The following is a 26294-nucleotide window of genomic DNA, read 5'->3' on the forward strand; positions in this document are numbered from 1 at the left end:
ATCTACCCCATAAAAATTTAAAACAAAATAGTAAACATAAAACCCCTGCTGCTCTGAAGCACATGTGATCACAATACCACCTACTCTCCCTCCTCTTAGTCATCCACCATCATCCTTTGTCACGTGCTCCTTATTAATGGAAAGATTTTTTTCACCTAGATTACTGACTTTCTCTTCAGAAGGATGAATCGTCAGCTATCGCCCTAGCTAATGGATGCCCCATCCTCTGATCTTTCACTGATCTTCCCTTGAAATCAATCTCAGCCACACACTGTGATGCTCCTTCTGTGGCCCTCACAATCCACTATGTGAGCCACTAGCCACAATGGGCTACTGAACCTTGAAATAACCAGCTCTATTTTTCTCCATAGCAGTTATCACTATCTGCTATTATTGCATGATATTTTTTTAGTCAGTATTTTCTAATCTTTTACAATGTATATGTCCTGCTTCTGAAATAACTATTGGGTTATGAAAATTACAATCAAATAAATAAAATTAAAAATAAATAAAAATGCTATTGTAGTTGCCAAGACAGCGAGGTACTAGGTGGGGATAAATAAATGAATCAAGGGAAGACTGCTGAAAAATATGTGGATCAAAGAGACCAGTGGAAGAAGGTTGGGAGGGTGTGTGGATCCCAAGAACTCTAACACTGTTGGAGGGAGTGGAACTTTGTATAACTACTTTCTACTTTGGAGAAGCATTAGGCATTATTTTGTATAGGTAAACATCAACAGCAATTAACCTGTAAACAGACATATCCAGAATATATGCACTACAGGCATTCCTTCAGGAATGCATATTAGGAGATATCACTATAGTAATCATAGAAACATCAATAAGGCAAAATCCTGGGTACCATCCAATTGTCCTTTGATAGGTAAGGGGTAAACTGTGCTAGAGTCATACAATGGAATATATTACATACAAGTCAAAGTGACTAATAAGAGCTTATACATAGCTTCTAATGTGTGCAAAGCATACTTCTTCATCCCTTACCTACGTTAACTTATTTTTGTCCTCAGAAATGATTAACATTTTCTCCCTTTTACAAATATAGGTGTAAAGGGGCTAAGGAATTTGCCAAGTGTTATAAATGAGAGTCAGGATTGGAATCTGGAAATCTAATTTGTGGTCCTAATTCACTATTCTATTTCTACACCAAAGGAACAGTAACTATAAGAAAGATGACTGACTTTAAGAAATAATACCGAATAAAACAAAACAACAACAAAAATAATCCCAGAAGACTGCCATATACTATTGTATATGAGTTTTATATAGCTCAAAACAAATAGTTCTAAATAATATAGTATACAGGAAAACATTTATTATAATAACTTTTAAAAATAAAAACAAAAAATGGATATAAAATACAGGGTAGTAATCACTTATATGCAGCAGGAGGCATGAGGAGGGAAAGATGGGGAGGTAAAGGTAGATGTGCCTATAGTGGGATTGGTGATATTCTCATTCTTGAGTTGGATGAGTATGGGGTTCACTGGTGTTGGTTTCATTATTATGCTTTCTAACATGTTTACATTATTCATATTCTTTTATGTATTGAATATTACATTTCAAAAGTTATTAAAAGCTAAGAGATAAATATAGTGGGCTTTGGCTACACTCAGGTACCTGATCTCAGGGAGAAAAGGAGGGACTTGGGATCACATGGATACATATTTAAGGGGAGATGTTTCTATGGTGTGGTCTGGATCTTGCTCATAGAATGATGGGCTGGACTTAATTGTTTGACCTCAGCAATTCTGCCTCCCAAGGGGAATCTGGTAATGTCCAGAGACTTTTAGATTGTCATGCCTGGGGGGATGTGTATTGCTGACATCTATTACATACAACCCCGGGGACAGCGAAACAGTCTACCATGCCCTCCCCAGCTCACACCTATTCATAGGTTAATAGAACTCATAATTCATAATGTTAATAGAACTCATGATGAGAAACCCAGAGATAGATCAAGCAAAGCAGGAGAGATTAAAAATGCAATAACAGGTTACAAAAAAAAAAAAAATAGAGGGAACAAGGTTCAGAAAAGATCAGAGGAAAGCCTGGCCCAGAGGCAGACACATTGCATCTTCAGAGCCTGGAAAGCACCAAGGCATGTTCATTCTCACGTTCATTCCTTTAAACAAAAGGTGCATCAGGCAGACCTAGCTTTAATCCTGATGCTACTGAAAGCAAATACAAAATTTCTATTTGAACTTTCATTGCTAATCACTTTGTGGAACCAAGAAGGAAAAGTACAAAACTATAAATGCAGGTGAGGTGAAGTTACCTCATTGTGAAGTTACCTCAGAACTTTACCTCAGTGAGGTGAAGTTACTTCAGGGCTCCTTGCTGGAATATGACTCTTTTCTGACCCAGGGAAGGACCTTAGCAATTTTGAGATTTATGTCTGAATAAGGATATTTCCTGAAGGGGTCACTAAATTGTATATACTTCAGGCTCCACAAAATGAGGATTTACCCTTGAATGCAGCAAAGTTACTCAGTTTAATAATTTGTGTAGCTACCTTCCTTGATATTCTTGAGATATGGCACCCTTAAGCTTCAAAGTTCACATAGTATTCGATTTAGCTCCCTAAGATGCCGTTCATGAAACCCTGCCACTCTCCTTGTCCCTTATAGAGTCTTCCCAGGTCATTTCCCCAGTCTTTCCAGCATTACAGGCCTAAGGACACCATTAGGGCAAAACAACTAAGGAGAATAAGTAGGTGATTCAATTTCCTTTACTCTAAAAGGGGAATCACATTAATGTGGGAAGCTGATACCTCTTGGTCTCAGCTCCACGTCAGAAACAACAGCTGAGGAAAATCATTAGGAGATTTTGTGTACAGAAGAATCATCGAGAAAGCCTGCTATAAATGTGGATTCCAGGGACAAACTCCATAAGGGTTACATGATCCTGACCCAAGGATAACAATTTAAAAACCACTTCCAAAACACAAAGATTCTTAATCTTAAGGATGTCCCATCCCTTGAAGGATCTTTCCATATTTACATACTTAAAATTTTTATAGAGATTGTATTAGTTTATTATAGCTGTGGTATAACAAAATACCATGGACTGGGTGGCACAAACAACAGAAATTTGTTTTATTGTAGCTCTGAAGGCTAAAAGCCCAAGATCAAGGTGTTGGCAAGATTGGCTCCTTCTGAGGCCCCCCCTTGGCTTATAGATGGCTACCTTCTCACTGTGACTCACACTGTATTTCCCTTGTAGGCACACAACCCTGATGTTTCTTTGTGTGACCGAATTTCATCCTTTTATAAGGACACCTATCAGCCTGGGTTAGGGCCCAACCTAATGGCCTCATTTTAACTTTATCTCCTTAAAGGTCTTATTTCCAAATATGGTCATACTTGAGGTACTTGGGGTTAGAGCTCAAACATATGAATTTTGGGGACATTCAGTCCATAACAGAAGTTGTTCTATGAATTCAATACTTAGGATCCCTAGCTTAGATATTCCTTCACAGAAAATCGGAGAACATAGATGATGTAACGGAGAGAACAAGACGAGAGCCATATGGTAAACATCACAGTTAGTGGTGGAAAGACTATCCAAGCAGAGAGAGGAAAAACCACTGAACTTGACTAGAAGGAGGAGGTCATAGATGGTCTTACAGATGTACGTGTGAGTGTGTATATAATATAAATATTATATATGTATTACATATATAAAGAGATAGCCTGTCTTTTATGAACTATTGAGAAAACATAATGGAAAATGATAGTAAAAAGGAAAGACTATGTGCTTCCACTCCCTCTTGCAACGACTCAAATGATAGGAAAGGACATAATCCAAAAAGGACAAGACAGAACTTAAGTGGAGAAGCCAAAGAAATGTCAGCAACACTGTGGAAGTTCTCTGACATATGGAAAAGTGTTGAATGGCTCTGCACACTAGAAAAACTGAAATCTAAATGCTTACAAGGTGAAGGGAGCCAATAAGCAAGCTGATTCATGAAAACTTCAGAGATTCTCAGAAATTGGAAGTCCGTGGTCCTTCAGAAAATAGGAATTGGACAGGCGTAGGTGAAATTAGGAGCAATGGTCCCACGTTTGTACAATAAACAGGCCAGAACAGGGAGGGAAAGAGAATCAAGAAGAAAATGGAAAGAAGAAAAAATATTTAAAAAATATTTTCCAGAACTGAAAGCCATGAGGTCTCCTGTAGAAGGCCCAATGTAAATGGAATATATATATATATATATATATATATATATATATATATAAAATCTAAGAGAAATTTGAGAAAAATATAAAATACAGAGGCACTTAGTGTCAAGATTAGGGGGATATAGTGGAAGGAAAGAGGTTACATACAAAACTTTCAAATTAGAAAGGCACTAACTTCTCACAGCTATCCTGAAAGTCTTTAAATAAACATGGAGCAGTATTTTCAAAATTCTGAAGTCAATGATTTTTATTCCAGAATTTTATACTCATCAATTATATGTGAAGTTTGAGTATTATTATTTTCAAACATAAAAAACTCAGAAGTTTACTTTGGATCCTTCTTCAAGAAGCTACCAGAAGCCATATTTCACTAAAAGGTCATATAAACTCATCAAGAAAACTCTACAAGTGAGAGGTAGAGGCATGCTCAAGGATAATGGTGGCATTAAACTCTGGGACGGTAAGAAAACCAGGAAAGATATCTCTAATTTAAAAACCAAAAACTTGGAACTGATGGAAACTGAGAAGAGGAGAGGAAGTTGGGTAGAGAGTTTGGTGTTTGGTGAAAAATTAGAGAAAGCAATATAATAAAATGTAAGCAAATAGAAAAAAAGAAGGGATAGTATTTAATCCCATAAGTGGCAAAAAAAAAAGTAAGTGTGATCTATTTTCCTAATTACACTAATGTTGATAGTTGTTCCTTAAATAAAAATTGTGCTAAAGCTAAACTGCGAAGATGAAGGGACAGATAAGTGGGGGCTTCTCACATACTGCAGAGATATTTTAGCTATGGTAGTGCAAGAAAAGAATGTTAAAGTCCCCATCTTCCTTAATAGAAAGTCTATAGATAATGTCTAACATCAGTGGTATCAAGAAAGAATAGCATACAAATGTTCTTTAGAAAAATGGAGGTAAGAATCAGAAAAAGTAACAAGAGTTGAAATAATTTTCTCTCGGGGTTAGAAACTGACAGAGAGGAAAGGAGGCTGTTGTTCATCATAAATTTTTAGGTGACTTTAAAAAATATGGACACATCATTCTGACAAACATAAAAATAAATGTGTATTGTAAAGAAAATGTATTATGTAATACATACATTTATGCCAAAAAGGTACTATCGTCTAAATATTTCTTCAAGTTTTATGCCAGAAAGATACTATCATCTAAATATTTCTTTATGCTTTAAGGTTGACTTGGGTCTGAAAAAAATTTTAACTAGACTCAACTCTGTATAAGCAGAGACTCTAAGTGCTATCTTTTTTCATCACATTCAACCTTTGCTTGAAAATGTTGGACACTTGCCTATTTTAAATACTTTAATCCACCAGCATTTAAGGAGCACCCACCTGAGTTAATATTTATAGCAAGGTCACGCATCCTTATTTCTCTAGGCTGGGGTTTTTGTAGTCATAAAGCCTAGAGGGACTGCTGGTAAAAGCATGTTCCAAACCCAGGTCTCAGGACAGTGGGTGTGGTGACAAGGGCCTTCATGCAAACAGGAATGTCAGACACACCAATCCAAAGTCTTGTGGGAATACAGAGATCTGTGGTGCGCTAGAAAAGTTCATTCTTGATACTTTATAGACTTCTCTCAAAAGGACTTCATTTTTCATGGATGTTTTATTTCTTCCAATAAAATAATCACTCAGAATATTAAAATGGCCAACAATCAAAAACTAATTCAAGTAACACCATGCAAGAAGTTATCTTCCCCATGCCCTTTTCTTTCCCTCCTGATACACAGTTCAGTGTTTCCATACCTCTTGATAGCCATTGCTTATTTGTTCCAGGCTGAGAGAATACACAAGATCCTTGCCTCCCACGAAGAGTCTCTCCTGATACTCATCCAGCAGCATAGCATGGAGATCAAGAAACCCAAAAGGGCTATGAAAGATCGATGTTCGATTTAGGTCCAAGAGTTCTGAAACGCAGAAGAAAATGTTTGGTAAACAAAAGGGAAAATACAAATACCTTTATAACACTTCTTTCATGGCTCTATTAACTACATCGTTCTACTAGGTATGAGAACAATCATTTTATCACTAATATGAAGCCTTTAGAATTTATTACTCAAAAGATTAAAAATACGCAGTGTATTAACAATAGTGTATTGCATATTTGAAAGCTGCTAAAAGAGTGGATCTTGAAAGTTTTCATCACACACACAAAAAATTCTATGTGACATAATGGACGTTAACTAAATTTACTGTAGTAAATTTAGACTACTGTAGTAGACTACTGTAGTAGTCTATTCATGATATGTATGTCTATCAAATCATATACATTTTAAATGTATTCAGTGCTCCATATTGATAAGGGTCTTTCTTGACAAAACAAGAAAAACTAAAAAAATTGTTTAACAAGTAAAAACGTGTAATGGAATAAATTTTAATGTGCACAAATTAAAATCTTTACAAATTTGTGAATCTAAAAAGTTCAATTCAATATGTAAGGTAGATATCCTATGTTTTTAAGTACAAAAAGAGTTAACCTTCATGATCTTTATGTAAAGTGCTATGTAGAAAAGTCATTTTACTGTAAATTTTATATTTACTTCTCTGTATGCAACAAAAATTCCAAATCTACAAAAAATATTCTAAAAGCATGTCCATTTAATTCCAGATGCACGCCAACTCACACATACACACAAAATGTCTCCACTTGATTTTGGTTTTGAAAGTTACATCCAAAATTAAAGTGTCCGAGTCTGGAAACTCTCAGGTTGTTAAAAAATGAGGTAATGTATGATAGCATTCAGTTCAGCAGGGACAATTGATAAAACTGGTTGGGATCTCTAAGAGATCTCTCTTGATTTTTAGCTGGCGTTTATGTATTCATGCCTACAGCAGAAACCGCAAGTGATTTGTGTCAACTAACATACACTTAGTTTTAGAAAGTCACAGTCTGGGGGCCCTTTGGTGGCTCAGTGGGTTAAGGCCTCTGCCTTGGCTCAGGTCATGATCCCAGGGTCCTGGGATGGAGTCCCGCATAGGGCTCTCTGCTTGGCAGGGAGCCTGCTCCCCCCCCCCAACCCCTCTCTGCCTGCCTTTCTGCCTACTTGTGATCTCTGTCAAATAAATAAATAAAATCCTTAAAAAAAAAAAAAAAGAAAGAAAGTCACAGTCTGACACACACGTCTCATGCATGTGCATCTGTTTGCTTGTTGAAGGTATTTAACTGTTTACAGCATTTAAGTATTTAACTGTTTATGTAAGCTTGGTAGGTGATTTAGGAGAGCCTTCCATGATGTAAGTACTGCCCCTAAGACTGGACCCTGCATGCTGAAAAATTGGGAGGCCCCCTTGGGAAATGCTGACAAGTTCAAAGACAGCTTCATTTCCTGAAAGTCAAAGCCTAACACATTTGACAGAGAATGGGGGAGAACTAGTGACCAGACACTAAACTCCAGAAAGCAGGAAAGCAGGATGAGATGTGACCAATCTCCACGCACTGTGCCTGCTCTGCTTCTGGGAACAGAGAGAGGAAGGACCTTTTCCCCTTCTGTTAAAAATGTATTTGGGGTGCCTAGATGGCTCAGTCGGTTGAGTGTCTCTACCTTCAGCTCAGGTCCTGATCCTGGTCCCCTGGGGTAGAGCCCCAAGTCAGGCTCCCTGCTCAGCGGAGAGCCTGCTTCTCCCTCACCCTCTGCTCGCTGCTCCCCCTGCTTATGGTTTGTCAAATAAATAGACAGAATCTTTTTAAAAATGTATTTGGGGCACTTGGATAGCTCAGTTAGTTAAGCATCTGCCTTCAGCTCAGATCATGATCTCGGGGTCCTGGGATCAAGCCCTGCGTTGATCTTGCCCTATGTTGGGCTCCCTGCTCTGGTGGGGAGTCTGCTCCTCTCTTTGCCCTTCTTTCCCACTCATGGTTGCTCTCTCTCTCTCTCTCAAATAAATTAAAAATAAAAGTATTTACTGTCTAAATCTCTACTCTGTAATTGTAGGTGTCCAAAATTTTGTGGAGTAGGGCTGAGTTTAAACCTCTAGTTTAATACACCTGAAATTAATGTAACACAAGGTGTCAACTACACTAAAATAATAATAATAATAATAAAAGCCCTTTAGTTTGAAATAGGAAATGTTGCTGGGGCCTCCAAGTGGCTCTGTCAGTTAAGCAGATGCCTTTGGCTAGGGTTGTGATTCCAGAGTTCTGGGATCGAGCCCCACATCAGGCTCCTTACTCAGCAGGGAGCCTGCTACTCCCACTGCTCATGTGCTTTCTCATGTGCTCTCTCTCTCTCTCTTTCTCAAATAAATAGATAAAATCTTTTTAAAAATAAATAAATGCAGTAAGAAATATTGTTAAATCAAAGTATCTCTTACAAAGGTAAAACTAGTGATACTGAGTCATTTGACTCTTCACCTAAATAAAGAATCTGAAAAAAAATTTTTTTTAAGATTTTATTTATTAATTTGACAGAGAGAAATTACAAGTAGATGGAGAGGCAGACAGAGAGAGAGAGAGAGGGAAGCAGGCTCTTTGCTGAGCAGAGAGCCTGACGCGGGACTCGATCCCAGGACCCTGAGATCATGACCTGAGCCGAAGGCAGCGGCTTAACCCACTGAGTCACCCAGGTGCCCCTGAGAACAAATTTTGAAGGAGGGATGCAAAGAATGATTAGGTGCTTTATCCGGGAAGGAGGAAAGAGGAATGATCAGGGGTTCTGAATCCTAAAAGACGAATTTTTCCCATTTAACAATTTTGTCAAGGTAAAATCATATCATTTTCCTTTCTTCTTAGGCACCTACCAACAGTAAGGGATGCACATTTTAGGGATTTGATACCATAACAAAAATATGGATCAACACCGTCTAGTGGCATTACACCTTGTCTTTATATATGATCACTTATGGTTTTATATCAGGGCTGCTAAATGGACTCTTTTCCAGAAAATGTCCCCCTGTTATTCTAATAGGTTGCTAAAATTCTCCAAGTTTTATGGATAGTGAAATCATTATCTGAAAGGATGCAATTAAAAAAGAATGGTTACACATCATCTAGACTTAATAGGTCTCTAAACCATATCCAGTAAGGTGCAGAGTTTGGGTAATTAAGTTTGCTGGAAAATGATAAAGTGATGAAAGGAATAAAATACAAGAGCACACCCTAAAGTGTTGCCAGAGTGGATGCCATATTATAAAGTCTATGCCATATTAAAAACTCTGAGATCAAATGAAGGACTGCCCAACCAGTAGAGGAGGCACTCCAGGAATCAGTTCCTTCTAGAGATCACCTTACTTATTTCCCAGTGAGGTCACTGGGACTTTATTACCCCTGAATAAAGAGAGATCGACATTAACAGCTACTTATTTTTATAACTCGTCAATTTCTGCCACACTTCACTCTATTTCTAATAGTCTAATGGTGGTAGTTCTTATTTTTTTGTCTGTAGTAATAGAGACTGATTACTGAGGTATCAAGCTTATTTTACTCCGGTATATCACCTTTTATTCAGACCCATCTTCCCATTCTGGTAGCCAGGTCTATCCCATGAGATCACAAAAATATACTCATGTACCCAAGGAGAAACAGTCTGGAAAATGCAAAGAGAAAAAACTGAAATGTACGTCCAAAAAATGCACATTTTTAAAAATGTTCTTTGCTTATGGCCTTTACATTTATCTTTTTTTTCCCTCCCACAACAGTGAATAGCCATGGAGTAACTGTTTAAATTACCACTGCCCTGCAGCATCTGGGTGACTCAGTTAAGTACCCCACTCTTGCTTTATTGAGATCAAGCTCTGCCTTGGGCTCCACACTCAGTGTGGAATCTACTCGTCCCTCTCCCTCCCCCTTTGCCCCTTGCACTGCAGTGTCTCTCTTCTACATTAAATAGATAAATAAAATCTTTTTAAAAATAAAATAAATTACCACTGTCCTTTATTTTACTGATAAACTCATATGCCCAGAAATTAAAATAACCACCCTATAGACATACATTATTACAACAAAAAATCACTCAAATTACAAAAAAAAAAAAAACAACCCATGAGAATTAAAGTACAACAGATGTGTATGTCATAACAAAAAGTCCTGTAGACGGAGAATCTGAAGTGCCATATGCAAATCTTGGCTTTGCCATTAATTACCTGTGTCACCTTGAACAACCATCTAAGCCTCTTGGTCATACCAACTAACATTTATGTGGATGGTTTCCTTACATGTCAACCTCTATTCCACCTTCAAAATTTTTAAGTCTTTGACTACATTGCATTTCTAAAGTGGAGGTCATAAAAACATGGCAAAAAAACCACACAGATATTTTAGAGCCCTTCAAAGTACAGCATAAAACTTGTGTTTTGGAAGTTTAACAAATGGAAGGAGTATAATGAACAAGTGTAAATATCACATGTGCCATATTTAAACTTGCCTAAAGGGAAGTAGTTAAAATATTTATGACTTTTCATATATTTCAATGATATATAGGGTCTAAGAACACTTGTTTTAAGTTATAAGGAACTGTGGATCTTATTTTATTTATGTTGCCTCAAAGGAAACTGCTGCCAAGATATGTTTGGATACATTAAGTTGAATATCATAGACATGCCTCAGGCGGTAAGTCAATAAATTTCATTTTACTTATGAAGACACTTCCTAGAATAATTCCTAAAGTCACTTTACCTTTTTAAACTTATAAGACCCAATGAATAGACTATAGTTTTCTTTAAACATTTTCACAAAATGAGAGAAGCTTATTGAGTTGCTTCTGCAACTTTCTATTTTGACCATCACCATACAACACAGTAGTGCCAATTACAGATTCCTAAGAAGTCTGGGCTTGTAGGGAGAGATATTATTTCAGAATCATGATACTGCCCGATACATATCAATGTGATGGTTTATATATTTCTTGTCAGTTTCTGCAGGTATAAATCCTGATTGTGTTCCTTAATTTTCTCTATGACCCAAACTGTTCCTCTTAACTGTCTGTGATGCTCCAACATCCTAGACCTCCAACATCCTCGGTTAAAAGTATCCATTATGAATAAATTCTATAATAGAAACGTTTTTTTTAAAGGCTGTACATATTTATACTTAAATACTAACTCCAATTTTCTAGTCTTATCTGATTATTTAAGTTGCCTCTTCCCAAAAAGGATCTGAGATGACTTATAAAAATACAGTTAACTGAAAAAATATAATGTTAGGGTTATCAAGATGAAGGGGGAAAATTAAGGAAAATAATGGAAGACTGGAATTAATTTTATTGACTGAAAGATGCTCTTTAATATCCTTATACATCGTTAAAATGAATACCAAAATTACCCCAGACTTCCCAAAATTCAAAGTAAAAGTCACTATACACTATAGAAAAAGTCCATCAGTTGCTTAGGAACATTGGTTGGCATGAGGACTAATTGTATATATCAATTTGACTAGATCAGGATTGCACAAACATTTGGCTAAATATTATTTCTGAGTATATCTGTTAAGGTGTTTCTGGATGAGATTACCATTTACTTGATGCACCAACTAACATCATGGGAGGATGTCATCCAATGTGTTGAGGGTCTGAGTAGATCAAATGGTGGAGGGAGGAAGGAAGAAGTTACTCTTTTTCCTTTTTTTCCCCTGCCTATCCAACTGAGTTGGTTCTTGCCTGCCCTCAGACTGAGACTTACATCGTCAGCTCTCCCGGTTCTTACGCCTTCAGACTCAGACTGAACTAAACCACCAGCTTTCCTGTCTCTCTGTCATGCACACAGAAGACCACAGGACTTCTCAGCTTCTGTAACTGTGTAAGGCAGTAGTAACTCATTTTATATATCTCTTACAGGTTCTGTTTCTTTGGAGAACCCTGACTATTAAGTATTACCATTGGTATTAAGACTAAGAGAAACTTGACCAGAGGTCCTCTTAATGGCTGAAAAATACAATGACAGACACCTAACACCACAAAAACAAAAACAAACCAAAAAAAAAAAAAAATTAGGTATCAGGAGCCACACCTCTGCTTGTAATTCCATGCCTCAATGCAAGCCACCTGAATTCGTATCAGAGTGCAATCTACCAAAAGTGACTTAATGGCCATGTTAGGAAGGACATTAATTATTTCAATGAACAGAGATTAAATTAGGGTAATATAGGTCCAAGGACGGAAAAACCAAGCGTCATGTTAACTGGAAAACCAAGAGAAGCACAAGGCAATTTCTTCATTAAAAACTGGTGCATCTTTGCTTCTTGATTTTCTTCATGCCACTACTTCACTATACTGATTCTAAAGGGTTTATTCATTAGTTTGCTCATGTTGAATAGGTGTACATTAGCCCCTAGTTGTATGACCATCCAGCTCCCACCCCACTACAATACCACAATAGTTTTTGCACCTTTAAATTTAAATTCCCAAGGAAAAAAATGTAGTTGATTTAGCCAGCGTTCACAGTTCATAAATTGCTAACTTTCTGAAGACTGGCTACTTTGGAATCAACCATTCATGATTAAATGTAGAAGCCATGTGGTAAATAGTGTGGTCCCTATAATTATGGGGGGGTCAGAGCCGTCTCCATTAAGTACATGTATCAATCCCAGAGACAGACCTATCTAGTCTGTCTTTATTCATAAATAAATATACAGTAACATAAATTCATTGCAATCTGTATTTCCAGTGGACTGAATAAGCTGACCTACAGTTTAGAGACATTCAGTATAATCTTACCAAGTTTTAAGGAACATGTTCAAATATTTTAAAAAGTGAGTTGTTAAAGTCCCTCTCTCAAGTGGACAATAAATCTTACTGTCTGCACAGAGAATATTACTTCCATTTTTGTTCTCTTTTGGGATAGGGAATCATTCATCTAGTTCATCCATATGAAATCCCTCGGAATGCAAGTGTGCTTCTATTTGTAAAAAGATCACTGTAAAAATAAAAGCAATTAATAAGACAAGACCAGTAAAGTTTGATAAATTATGGAATTCCAAAATTTAAAGAAAGAAACAGAATTATTAGGGAAAAAGTTAGTGGAAAGTATTTAATTAGAGCACAGCTATAAAAGCAAATTATTGATCTTTCAGTATGTTGAAGAATATTATAAAGAAAGGAAGAACAACTATCACCTGTGTTTTGTAAAAAGACATGTCTTGGGGCACCTGGGTGGCTCAGTGGGTTAAGCCTCTGACTTCAGCTCAGGTCATGATCCCAGGGTCCTGGGATCGAGCCCCACATCAGGCTCTCTGCTCAACAGGGAGCCTGCTTCCTCCTCCTCTTTCTCTCTGCCTGCCCCTCTGCCTTCTTGTAATCTCTGTCAAATAAATAAATAAATAACTCTTTAAAAAAAAAAAAAAGCTTGTTTCTTACTAACAAGGACTCCATAACCTATTACAGATAGAACTCACAGAAGCAATGAAGAAAAATCTAGTCCATCAAGGGATTACAATATGTCTGAAGTCTAAAGTATTTCTGCAGAGCTGATATAAATAAGATAAAAAGGAAGGTTTCCCTAACATTGAACAGTTAGTATTAATTAAAAATAACTCAACAGCAGCAACATCAACAGGAAAATTGAGGTTAATATCAATTTTAATTTCCTTTAATTTGTATTACATAAACTATTTCAAGTAACTACAGAAGTCTTCCTGTTGTTGACTTGTCAATTGGTGACATTTTCCATGTTGTACATCTCTTGTCAGAAAATAAAAATGTTTTTACTTCATTTGCTTCATTTCTAAGATGTACTGGAAGTTTTAAGGTATGGACTAAATGCAAAAGAAACTCAAGCAAGAAGCTTCCCTCCCTCGAGACTTTTTCCTTCTGTTAGCCTTCAAGTCAGCACTTCAAGTCATATTAGTGATTTTAGCTCCAAATTACAGCCCATGGGCTTGGCATCTTTAGCAAGCAATAGCTAACTTCTTTATCCGTCTGCACTGCTTCAAGCCACCTAGATGAAAGAATCGGAAAACATACAGGAAGAGGGGGACAAAAGAAACTCTAATCTCAGGTAATCTCCAGAAAACACAGTGCGAATAATGGACAGCGCTGACTCGGGTAAAAGGAGAGAGCTCATCTTGAGTTCTTCCTACTCCAAAAATAACATGAATTACTTGGGGGAGGGACTGGACAAAAACAAGACTAAACTGAGATGCACCAACTCAGAGTTCATCCGGAAATGTTCTCAAGAGGGAACTAATTATTATCGCTAAGCCGCATGCTAATTATCAGCTGTCAATGAAGATATACACAAAGGATTTAGTCATTTCCTCCCAGGGCCTTTCTTTTTTAACCTGCAAGGGAAATAGTTTTAAAACTCATTGGCATCAATATGTTACAGAGACAGTTCTCTTCACTTTGTCAAAATATATTTAAATTCCACAGGCCCATGTGTAAGAAGAGGAAGGAGGGGATACACACTGTTCAGCTCTCAAGCAAAAAAGGTTTCTAAGGGAGGAGGGTTTTCTTCTCGAACGCACACTTCCTCTACGGTCACCTGTAAAGTAGCAACTTCCTGAGACCCAGGAATTTATTTTATTTTATTTATTTATTTATTTATTTTGAGACCCAGGAATTTAAACATTTCACTATTTCCTGAATCAATGCATGTCTTCAAGTTAATTTGACAAGAAAACACTGAACTGCATATAGTAAGCTCTGTTAGTAAAAGTGAAACAGAGGGGCAACTGGGTGGCTCAGTTGTTAAGCATCTGCCTTTGGCTCAGATCATGATCCCAGGATGCTGGGATTGAGCTCCGCATCAGGCTCTCTGCTCAGTGGGGAGCCTGCTTCTCTGTCTCCCACTCTCCCTTCTTGTACACTCTCTTTCACCGTCTCTCCCTCTGTCAAATAAATAAAAGCTTAAAAAAAAATTAAAAAAAGAAAGTGAAATAGAGAAATGAAGCAACCATCAGAAATTTTCTTTGACTTCTTAATGGTTCAAAAAGAAAAAGATTTCTTACAAAATGATGACTTTGACACATCTGCTCAATGATGACTAATGGTTTGTAATAATATTGAAACAGAGTGGTAAAAAAAAAAAAACAAGCAATTAACTTTTTTTTTTAAGTGCAAATAGGGGATAGCTTAGTCGTTTGCTAATTGCTTTTTCTAGCAATCCAGTGGCTAGCCTTCATGCATTCTCTGAACTTTTCAATTCTGTCTTAACAAGGCAGAGGTCCTCAAAAGGGACTGCAGTGCCCCAGGTTTTAACCATCAGGAAAGCAAAAAGAGATCAAGGATGTATCTGACTAGCCTTTAATTTCCTTGGTCAAGGAAAACAAGATAGTGTCAGAATTTTAAGATTCTCTGTCTTCTTATCTTACATAAATTATCATTATTTAGTATTATACATGTTCTTCTAGATTACTGGTGTCTAAGTCGACAAATGCAGGGTGAAGGAAGGACAAGGTTACAAAGAATCAGTCTCTATCCATTCATTGTACATGTATTTGTATTCATGTATTTAAATTATTGAACAAAATCATAGAATATAAAGTGCTATTACTTAAAAGTGGATAACTAAACAATTTATTTTTGACTGCCTCTTTAAATGTTTCATTGGGATCACATTTCACTGGAGGCTAAAGTGCAAGTTCCGTGTGAATGAGCTTCCTAAACTGAGCCTGTGTGCTGAGGCTCCTCTGAACTGGGACTTCGGTATGTCACTCACTCAACATTCCTTTAAGGATGTTGGGGGGGGGGGGGTTGCTGTCAAAGATTCAATGAGCAATTATATGACCATATTTATTTCAAAAATACTAACTGTTTTTCATGTACCAAAGGGGGGCAAAAGCTGGATAAAAAGAGGGTTGAAAACTTTTTTTTATTCAGCAGGAGAGGAAAATGGTAGTAGCAAAACCAGGTACCTAGTAAACACAGAGACCTGAGAGACTAAAGAGAAAAAAGCTAGCTATCAAATTTTACACAATAAGGTAAAAGTATGTTTTCATGTTTTCAAATTGAAGTTTTTAAAGATTGGGATAATACAGTCACTCAATTTGATGAAAAATTCAAAATATATATATAAAGACATCCACTGTATTAGGCACTCATTGGGGGATTTCAGAGATAATAAGGATCATTGTAATTCTGTAAAAATAACACAAACAGATTTTGGTATCCCTCATTTTATTTCTCTAAAATTATTTTATTTTATTTATTTCATTTGAGAGAGAAAGACACAAGCAGGGTGAGGGGCAGAGGGAGAAGCAGACTCCCTGCTGAGGAAGGAGCCTGACATGGGGCTTGATCCCAGGACACTGAGGTCATAACTTGAGCTAAAGGCAGACACTTAACTGACAGAGCCACCAGGCACCCTGTTTAAAATCATTTTAGAGGTAAGGTTTTCTAAGCTTACGTACTTGATAATAATTACACCCATTTACTTCTCTTCTCTTTCTTCTTTTTTTTTTTTAATATTTTATTTATTTTTTCGACAGAGAGAGATCACAAGTAGGCAGAGAGGCAGGCAGAGAGAGAAGAAGGGAAGCAGGCTCCCCGCTGAGCAGAGAGCTCAATGTGGGGCTCGATCCCAGGAACCTGGGATCATGACCTGAGCCAAAGGAGGAGGCTTTAAACCTCTGAGCCACCCAGGGGCCCCATTCTCTTCTCTTTCTTTAAGAAAATATATTGGGGCGCTTGGGTGGGTCAGTCAGTTAAGCTTCCAACTCTTGATTTCAGCTCAGTTTATCATCTCAGGGTCATGGGATCGAGCCCCACGCAGGGCTCCACAGTCAGTGGGGAGTCTGCTTCTTTCCCTCTCCCTTTGCCCTCCCCTTGCTTGCATGCTCTCTCTCTCTCTCTCTCTCTCAAATAAATAAATAAATACATACATACATCTTAAAAAAAAAGAGAGAAAATACATTTTATGGTTCAAAACCAGGAAGAACATAAAGGTTTATAATAATAAACTCCTTCCTGTCTAGACTTCCTCTCCCTCTACAGTTATCACTTCTTTGCCCTCAATGGCTTAACTGTATCTTGTTTCTTGGATATTCTTCCAGAGTTTCTTATGTATATACAACAAATAAGGTATAGAGATCTCTAATACCTTCCCAACTTTGTGCACAGAAAGAACCAAAATATAAACCCTTTCGTTTACTTTGCTTTTGTTCACTTAATACATCTCAGAAATCTTTCTGATCAAAACTTAGAGAGGGTATAGTTGCATGATATTCTATTTTAGGAATCACCTATGGGCACGCATTTGAATTCTTTTAAATTTTTACTATTAAAAACAGTACTACAATATGTATACATAAACATATGTTGATTTGCATATGTGAAAATATATTTGTAAGATATGTTTTTAGAAGCTGAATTACTGGGCCAAAAAAAACCATGAATTTGTAGCTTTTTTTTTTTTTTAAACAGTTATTGCCAATTTGCCTCAGTGGGGATTTTATCAGCTTAATATTCTACTACTCTGTGTAAGAGTGACTATTTCCTTTCAGCCTTAACAACACTATGCTAGTAAAGTTAAGGATTTTTGCTGGTCTGATTGGGGAAATACAAATTAAATTTCCAGTTCTTTTATTATGGGTGAAGTAAGGCATCTTTTCACATAGAGTACTTTGTCTTTATTTTTGCCATTTTTCTCTTTCTGTTCATAGCCTGTTTTTCCATGGGATTACAGCTGCTTTGTCAACGTCTGAACTTCAGCACTTTTCAAACTGTTAAAATTCTATGTGACAGGAAGTTACGGTCGAGAGATGGAGGCTCAACCCTTAAATACAGAAATGCGTGCTTCAACCATGTTAGAAATATATTTTTAATGGGTTATGGTTTTACTTTAGTAAGTAGCTAATTCTTGATTGGGGTCATTAACCAGTTGTCTGGTGATTAACAGCACATGTGTGCGGACGCATGCAGAGACACACACACACACACACACAATGTTACAAAGCAGAAGTGGCCTGAGAACCTGCTCAGTCTCCCAGAGGCTGAATTTGGATGTCAACAAACTCCCATGCACAAATGTTCTGCTGGGGATTGATGGGGGAAGAGGCAATGAGTTTCCTTGCTCCCAGTGGAAGTGCCTTCGTCATCCTGGTGTTAACGGTTTTACAACCAGAGGCATTGATGAGATGGTTCCTTTCCTAGGACACTGCTAATGATCCAACTCTTCCATCCTCTCATCCATCCTCCCTGCCTTCAGGACCATATTTTCCATCTTGTGTCTTTAGACTCCAATTCCCTTAGACTTCCGCTAGACTTCTGCTACAGTTCCATTTTTGAAGCTCCCTACTGAATCCACTTTTGCTCACTTGGTTTGAACAATTATTTTCTGTCATCTGTGACCTCTAATTTACTACCGTTCCTCATACAGATTAACTAGGAGTTCTTTTAAGGGCCACCGTATAGTATTTTCTTAGTCATTCAATCACTAGAATGAAATATAGTAAAAGTTGTACTCAGTATATAATTTACCAAGGCCACTCCTGTGGAGGCAATTTTTACATACAGCCAGGCTTTACTGAATACTAGCCATTGAGAAAGGTTCTTTCCTATGAGGGGAAAAATGATTCACCCAAAGCTGACCTTTAAGCCTCTTATGAATTTGACTCTGCAGGTATTTCTGGACACTTGCCTGGAGAAATACGCAAATCCAAGCAACAAATATTTTAGAAAATATGTGAAATATTCAGTCAAAGTAGAAGGTAAGGAAGCCAAGAATATACATGAAATACTATCATGTTTTCTATCCTATTAGTCATTGAAAATGTATGTCCGGGGTGGGGGGCATGTTTCTACAAGTCCTATAAAATGCTCTTGGTAGTCTAACAGCACGCTGCAAGTCCGATCACTGTGTGAACATTCCTCTTTCAAAATATTTTCATACGGTCTATGAAATTCTCTGTAGTAACAAGGCTTTGATTTCATTTATTCATGTGTTGCTTATTTTTTAATGTTAGACATGTCTAAGTGGATTTGTTCACATTCATATTTTAAAAGCCGGTTTTTCTGGATGATGACATTTCACAATGGCTTGGCTCTTGTTTTGTATTTAAAGCTGAAAGAGTAATAAAATATAATGCTATTGTAAATTGACATCATATTCTGTGGGAATTAGGTTTATGATCAATGAATGCTAGTATTTTATAATTCATTCCTTCTAACACATACTTAAACAATCTTGACTTCTGATACTCAATCTATACTCCCACCAAAAACATGCATGTAAGATGCCTTCTGATTTCTGAAGTTGGCTAATTTGTACATAAATGTAATTAGAGTAATCGGGTATTAAATTATATACTTCACTATTAACTCAGAAATGCTTTATGCGGGGTGCCTGGGTGGCTCAGTGGGTTAAAGCCTCTGCCTTCGGCTCAGGTCATGATATCAGGGTCCTGGGATCGAGCCCCACATCAGGCTCTCTGCTCAATGAGGAGCCTGCTTCCCTTCCTCTCTCTCCGCCTGCCTCTCTGCCTGCTTGTGATCTCTGTCAAAATAAATAAATAAAATATTTAAAAAAAAAAAGAAATGCTTTATGCTATTAAACTAATGTATCCTTAACAATCTGTATGTTTAAACTGAATTTAAAAACGCTAAGAAGTTTAAAAAAGTCTATTTTTTCATTTTGTATTTGAAAATTTTAGTGTAAGAGTAATACATGCTAATACATGGCATATTTTTTCTTCTTTTTAGTTTTACTGGGATATAACATTACTTTAAGATATACAACATAATGATTTTATCTACATGTAATATATATTATGCAATGATAACCACCATAAGTTAGTATCTCTCACTTCACATAATTATAATTTTTTCTTATGGTAATAACTTAGCAGTTTTCAAATATACCATACAGTATTATTAACTACAGACACCATGCTGTATATTACATCCCTATGACTTATTTATATCTAGAAGTCTGTGCCTTTGAATACCTACATCCATTTCCCCCACCTCTACATTTTTATATTTTTGTGAAAATTTTGTATCTCCTTCTAACAACAATTTTATTGATCTTTGGTCTATCACATAAAATATTTTATCTAATAACTAACCATCACACAACAAGAAGCAAGCAAATTAGCTAAAATCTGAATCACATTTTTACTTTCTCACATACTGGTTCAAATATTTGATGTCTGAAGTTCTTCAGAGTAACCTGACTCTCAGTTTTTTAATCACAAAATCCATACTCGTTCAGCCAAGTGTCTACTTGCTATCTTCTCCTAGAGTCCAACAAATGGGCTTCTCCAATGTAGCAAATGAAGAATAAACTCTTTATTTCCACCTATAAACAAACTTTTTCAGTCTTCTACTCCCAGGAAATGGGACTTTTTTTTTCCATTTTATTTTATTTTATTTCTTTTCTGTGTTCCAAAATTCACTGTTTATGCACCACACCCAGTGCTCCATGCAGTAAGTGCCCTCCTTAATACCCACCACCAGGCTCACCCAACCCCCAAACCCCTCCCCTCCAAAACCCTCACTGTGTTTCTCAGAGTCCACAGTGTCTCATGGTTTGTCTCCCTCTCCAATTTTCTCCATCTCACTTCTCCTCTCCATCTCCCAAGACCCTCCGTGTTATTCCTTATGCTCCACAAATCAGTGGACATGGCACTTTTAATCTTGTGAAGTATTTGGTTTCACAAGAGATTCTTCTTGTGATTCTTCTTGCTCTGAATGCAGCACTATCTATCCTCAACATCTCCACTACACTTCTAGGCTGGACCAGTGAAAGAATCTCTTCCTTTTCTGCTTTATCCTTCCCCGAGGCATCTTCCTATTGTTTACCTCTTAGTGGCCCGTGACTCCTTCCAAATATTGAGACATGATGTTTCTTCCTCTGCATAAACTCTACCACCATTTCCCAATATCCTTAGATTAAAATCTTAGTTCAAAGTCTATCACAGTGTGATCTGTCTGTCGTCTACCTCACCCTGGATGTTGCCCCACGTTCTCCCTTGCTCAGGAAGCTGAACGGCACGGGCTTGAGACCTTTGCCCTGACTCTTCCCTCTGCCTGATATCCTTCTGACCTCCCTTAGAGTGGGCTCCTCCCTCTTTGAAGTCTTCCAGGTCCACAGTATTGAAAGTTCCCACCTAGGCACTGGCTGTTGCATTCTTCACTGGGTCAATGTTACTTGTTTTTTTTTTTTCTTTACTTATATCTTCTTCCTCTGGCAAGAAATAAATTCCATGAGAGCGCTGACTTTTCCCATCTTGGTCACTGTGATAGCCCCAGAACCTAGATCAGTGCTAGGCATCTGCTAGGCCCTGGATAAAGCTGAGTGAAATGAAAAGAATTTCTCTGAATCGCAACTTTTTATGTATGAAATGCTTTAATAACTAATTAGTAGGGTTGCCATAAGAATCAAAGGATTCATAATGGATGGCCAATATGTACGGATTTCTTTCTCCTCTCTTTGATGTTGATAAATTATTGGGCATTGAATGAAAACCTCCCCTGTAAAAATAGGCCTTTCTTAATTATATTCTGTCAAGTGGACATAGTGACTCTCTAGACTTATTATATATGCTTAAAGTGAAATGGGAAATTTTGCAACTACTTGATTACTATGATCAGGGTAAACAGTCATTCTGTATTTTAAGTTAAAACCTTGCTTTGCTACCAAGAGTAGGCTGGAACAATTTTCGATTCCTTCTTTCAGTCCACATCTACCTTAGCTGGCAAGAGAAAATTTATCTTTTTTAAAAAATCTGCTTTATCATTTATTCATTTATAAGCTCAATATAAAATGTATAAACAATCTCTACCCTTGAAATTTCAATCTTAAGTACCAGAAGAGCAGGTACAAATTCTTCCAACATTTTGGCTATTACTAAACTGAGTTTTTATGTGTATTCCAGTATTTAATTTGGTAGTTGTTTTTGCAAGAACAGAGTTGTCAATTCCTAGGTAAGTGCATGGTTTGACCTGGTGTTAAAACGTGACAGCTCAACAGCCTCTGCATTCTCACTTCCTGACCTCTAATAGAGATCGCAGTCTCATCTTTATAAAGGCTCCCCTCAAGCCATATAATTTAATCCTAAAAATTATCCTTTCTAAAAAAATATGAAGTGCAGACATCCCACCTGAGCATCTAACACACCGAATGTGTGTACCTTAAAAAAATCTGTGGTTTTCAGTCTCACATATTAACATAAAGTAGTGACTACTATGTTACTTGGATACTTTTTCTATTAACATTGCATTTCCTCATAGTTTCAATTCTTAACAGAATAATAACTGAATTTCAAATCCAGGCAGACTAAAGGGCAATTTTATAATCTTTTGACATCCCGTTAATTAAAGGGGAATTGAATCTACTCATTCACATTATAAGACAAAGAAAATCATACCAATAATACTGCTGGTAGATGTGTATCTGGATACAGAGATGAAGCTATGTATTTGCCCTCATCTGAGAGCGCTGGAAATGCTAGACAACCACTAAAAGCTCATTTGCTCTGAAATTACATGCCTCAATTACTGTAGCTGCTACCATGTGAACCGGATGCCTCTTCATAGGTAATCGGCCCCCTGGGGAGATGGGTTCTCTTCAAATGTGGCTGAGGAACGCCAAGAGAGGAGACAAACCAAAGCTATGTGTACAATTCACTGATGACTTTCTTTCACAAGAAGCTGCCTTAGTGACTAAGCTGCTAACAAATTCTTCTTCTGTTTTCCTTTTCCAGCAATCCTCAATAAGCACAGATTCACTTCCCATCAGAAACCCCTGTTGTTTATAATGTGTCACAGGGCAAACAGTACCTTAAAAGACCACCTGTGTTTTCTTTGAAAACTATGAAGCGGAGAGAACTTGCATTCACAGAAAGGCTCTTGCGTGCTAGGTCTTGTGTGGCGTGAAATATCCAATTCACGTAATTCTACTTCCCCTTCATAACTCTCCAACAATGGATGCATAATGTTCCTCATTCTATAGATGAGGAATAGAGGCTCACAGGAAAAGTTTAAAACTTCCGTGGGTCTCAACTCAGTTCAATGTTGATAGCTCTGGATCTAACATGTTATTTTGTTCATTTTGTTATTTGACGGTAACAGAAGAGTTTGTATCATTACATACTTTCTTCATAAACAAATTAGTCAGAAGTTTTCAGTACAATAAATCTCTTAGGAATGTGTTACAGGAAAAAAAAAAAAAGAGGAATGTGTTACAGGTGTTTTTCCATATTTCATGCACTTATCAAATAATATTTAGCCCTGAAAAATGGCCACAAACACCTTTGTAGCAGGCAATTTTTTCAACCTGTGCCTCAGCCTTTTCTCATAACTTGCCTCATGCATCCTAAAGGCTCAGTGGGTTAAGCCGCTGCCTTCGGCTCAGGTCATGATCTCAGGGTCCTGGGATCAAGTCCCTCATCAGGCTCCATGCTCAGCAGGGAGCCTACTTCCCCCTCTCTCTCTGCCTGCCTCTCTGCATACTTGTGATCTCTCTCTCTGTCAAGTAAATAAATAAAATCTTTAAAAAAGTCTATCACTATCAGTATAAAAACAATAAAAGTATCATTACTGATCAGTTTTCCTGTAATATTTGATAGGCTTTACATATAAAGGGGAAGACACGAATCAAATATCCTCTAATTTCATCCTCACATACTAAGAAAATGAAAAAAAAGTCAATTAGGTCATACTACAATTAAAACTAAAGATCTGATAATACATCTGTAAATTATAAGGCAATCCCCTAAGCCAAAGCCTTATCCCTCAGGAAACAAGTTGGCAAAAGTGAATACCCTTTCACACATGCTGAAAACAAGAGAATGGGTGGTAAGTAAGAAAAAGTCTAGAAAACTTAGAAGACATTTTTTAGAGGACAAATTAAAATGCACTTTGTAGAACTCACTACAAAATTAGCTAAAGACAAGCAATTTATTAGTAGAACAAGTTGAAAGACTGAAACCAAAGTTCTGCCAGGACATTCTAGATCGGGTCCTTGTTCTATCGTTCATGATAGAACTGCCCATCAGCTCCTCTGAGAATCAACTGTATTTCTGAAAATATCTTTTCTGCCAGCTGAAGGCAAAAGTAAAATGCAGCTGAAAAGAGTAACAGATAGCTGCCCTATCCCCAGCCCCCGACTTTATCAGAGCAGATGCCTGTACCCAGGTAACTGGTCATCCATCATCAAGTCAAATATGATTTTACATGTGCTTGGATCCTTCTGGCAAGGTCAGTGCCCCTATCCGGGAAAAAAATTCCATATGAAATTGGGAACAGGAGGTCAATTTTCTCTTCCTGCCATGACCATGAAGAGATAGCTTCTGCCACTGGAGAGGAGCAAATGCATTAACCTTCCTGACCAGCAGACACCCTTCACAGGGATGATGCAATATTTTAGAATGCTCGTGGTTGGTGACTGCTGGAATTTATCACCTTCAGAGCTGTGTGTATGTGTGTGCGTGTGTGTGAGAGACAGAGACAGAGAGAAAGACAGAGAGAGAGAGAAAGACTGAGAATTCGAGGAAACAAAGAATGTTAATGTACGGAGGGACGGTAAGCAGGAGTGTAAAATCTTTCACTTCAGAAGGGATAAAAGAAAAATGGAAATTAAAATGATGCAAGTAATATCAGAAAATGACCATCTGGGCTGTAGGGCATATTGCTAAAATAATGCAGATTAACAGACATGAGACTCAGGTATTTAAAGGCATCGAGTTCTAGCCTGCTTTTGGAGAACTTATCCATACCAGCCCTGAGAGCCTCCTGATTTCCTACATAAGAAATAAAAACATGTATTACTATACCTGGATCAGTAAATACTTTCAAAATTACTAACAGGTTTATAGGGGGAACATCCAAGAATATTAAAAAAAATGAATGAAATGACTGGTAACATAATTATCTCTGGCAAAGGCAAAATTACTAAAAGAGGCTGTAATTCCTATAAAGTCAATTGCTTTTTTAAAAAAAATTCTACAGTCATCCCATTCATGTCTTAAATATTCATTGAGAAAGTTTAGTATATATGACATCTTATAAGAGTTTTATGACAATAAATTATCTAGGGTAAATTAAAATTTTAGAAGGCAATTCATTAGCACACTTCCCTTAGTAAATAAAGGTTTCTATGGTTTATCAGTGACAAATTACCATGGTTAAAATAATAATTTCTAACATAACTGACTACCCTACTTCTATGACCAATATGATACCACATTTGGGGAAAAAGGACACTATATTTGGAATCAAAAAGACAAAAATTGTTATTACTTTTTTTTTGATCATGTAATAGTGCGTCCTCTGAACTTACTACGAACAGAAGCTTAATGCCTTCCAGAGGGACTAACCTAATGAGCAAGACGCCTATGTGGTATAATTTGAAGAGGGGCACTGTGGATGGGCCTCTGAGTCCAATTATTCAATCCCTCCCGGTTTCTCCAGTTGTTAAAGTTTCACAACTTTGATATTTCTGGCTTTCAAAGACCCTATTAAAATTTTGGGACCTCTGGGAGGGATTATAGCTTAAACCTTTATCCACTAATAACTTAGCGTTGTCTGGGTCCTTAAACTGGGTCTAGTGTAAATGAAACATTTGATGAGCCCAGAGGAAGTGGGTTTCTCATGTGGAAACAAAGGATAGTATTAGGTTAGGGGTATGTGGGAGCTTTGGGGGAATGCAGAGGTTGACACCAATACAACGTTCATCATGTTGCCCCAGGTTTCTAGGTGGTGGCACACAAGCTTTGCTATGTTACCAAAATAGGAAGTCCAGAGCTAACTGAATTGTTCACTTCTAGCCTGGTTTTCTGGAGGCAATCAGACACACTCCATAACACATGAGGGTATGTCGGAATGGTGTCACAAAAGTCTGTGTCATTTGGCCATGAATTTACTTTGGCACCCATCAACCCGACAGAAAAACATTATTTTATTGGTAAATTCAGGGCTCAGAAAGGGAGACTTTCTTTACGCTGATTTTGAATCTGTTCTTTCCTAGAATTTTGGTTGCATGTAGAAATCCCCAGGACACTAAAGAAAGAAAGAAAGAAAAGACTGATGCCTGAGTCCCTGGACAAGACAGTTGGGTATTTTTGGTCTGCTGCTGGCATTTTTAACTTCCCCCAGGGAATTTTAACAGGCCACCAAACCTGAGAACCTCTGCTGTAGAATGATTCTGCTGGAGCTCAGCTATTAGGACAAGATTCAAAAACGATATGCGAACAGCCACAGGAGCACACGCA

At 37.3% G+C, this 26294-nt stretch overlaps 1 protein-coding gene across 1 annotated transcript in view; it reads right to left on the minus strand.

Moving 5' to 3' along the window:
* Positions 1-26294, minus strand: part of SEMA3E (semaphorin 3E) — a 252655-nt gene that overhangs the window by 105163 nt on the left and 121198 nt on the right. The window contains exon 2 of the mRNA XM_004739629.3: positions 5963-6123. Coding sequence (XP_004739686.1) covers positions 5963-6123 — 161 coding nt within the window. The remainder of the gene's footprint in view (positions 1-5962; positions 6124-26294) is intronic.

Source organism: Mustela putorius, unplaced genomic scaffold (assembly GCF_011764305.1).
Source record: "Mustela putorius furo isolate JIRA1106 unplaced genomic scaffold, ASM1176430v1.1 tig00003845_pilon_pilon_pilon, whole genome shotgun sequence".
Lineage (NCBI taxonomy): Eukaryota > Metazoa > Chordata > Mammalia > Carnivora > Mustelidae > Mustela > Mustela putorius.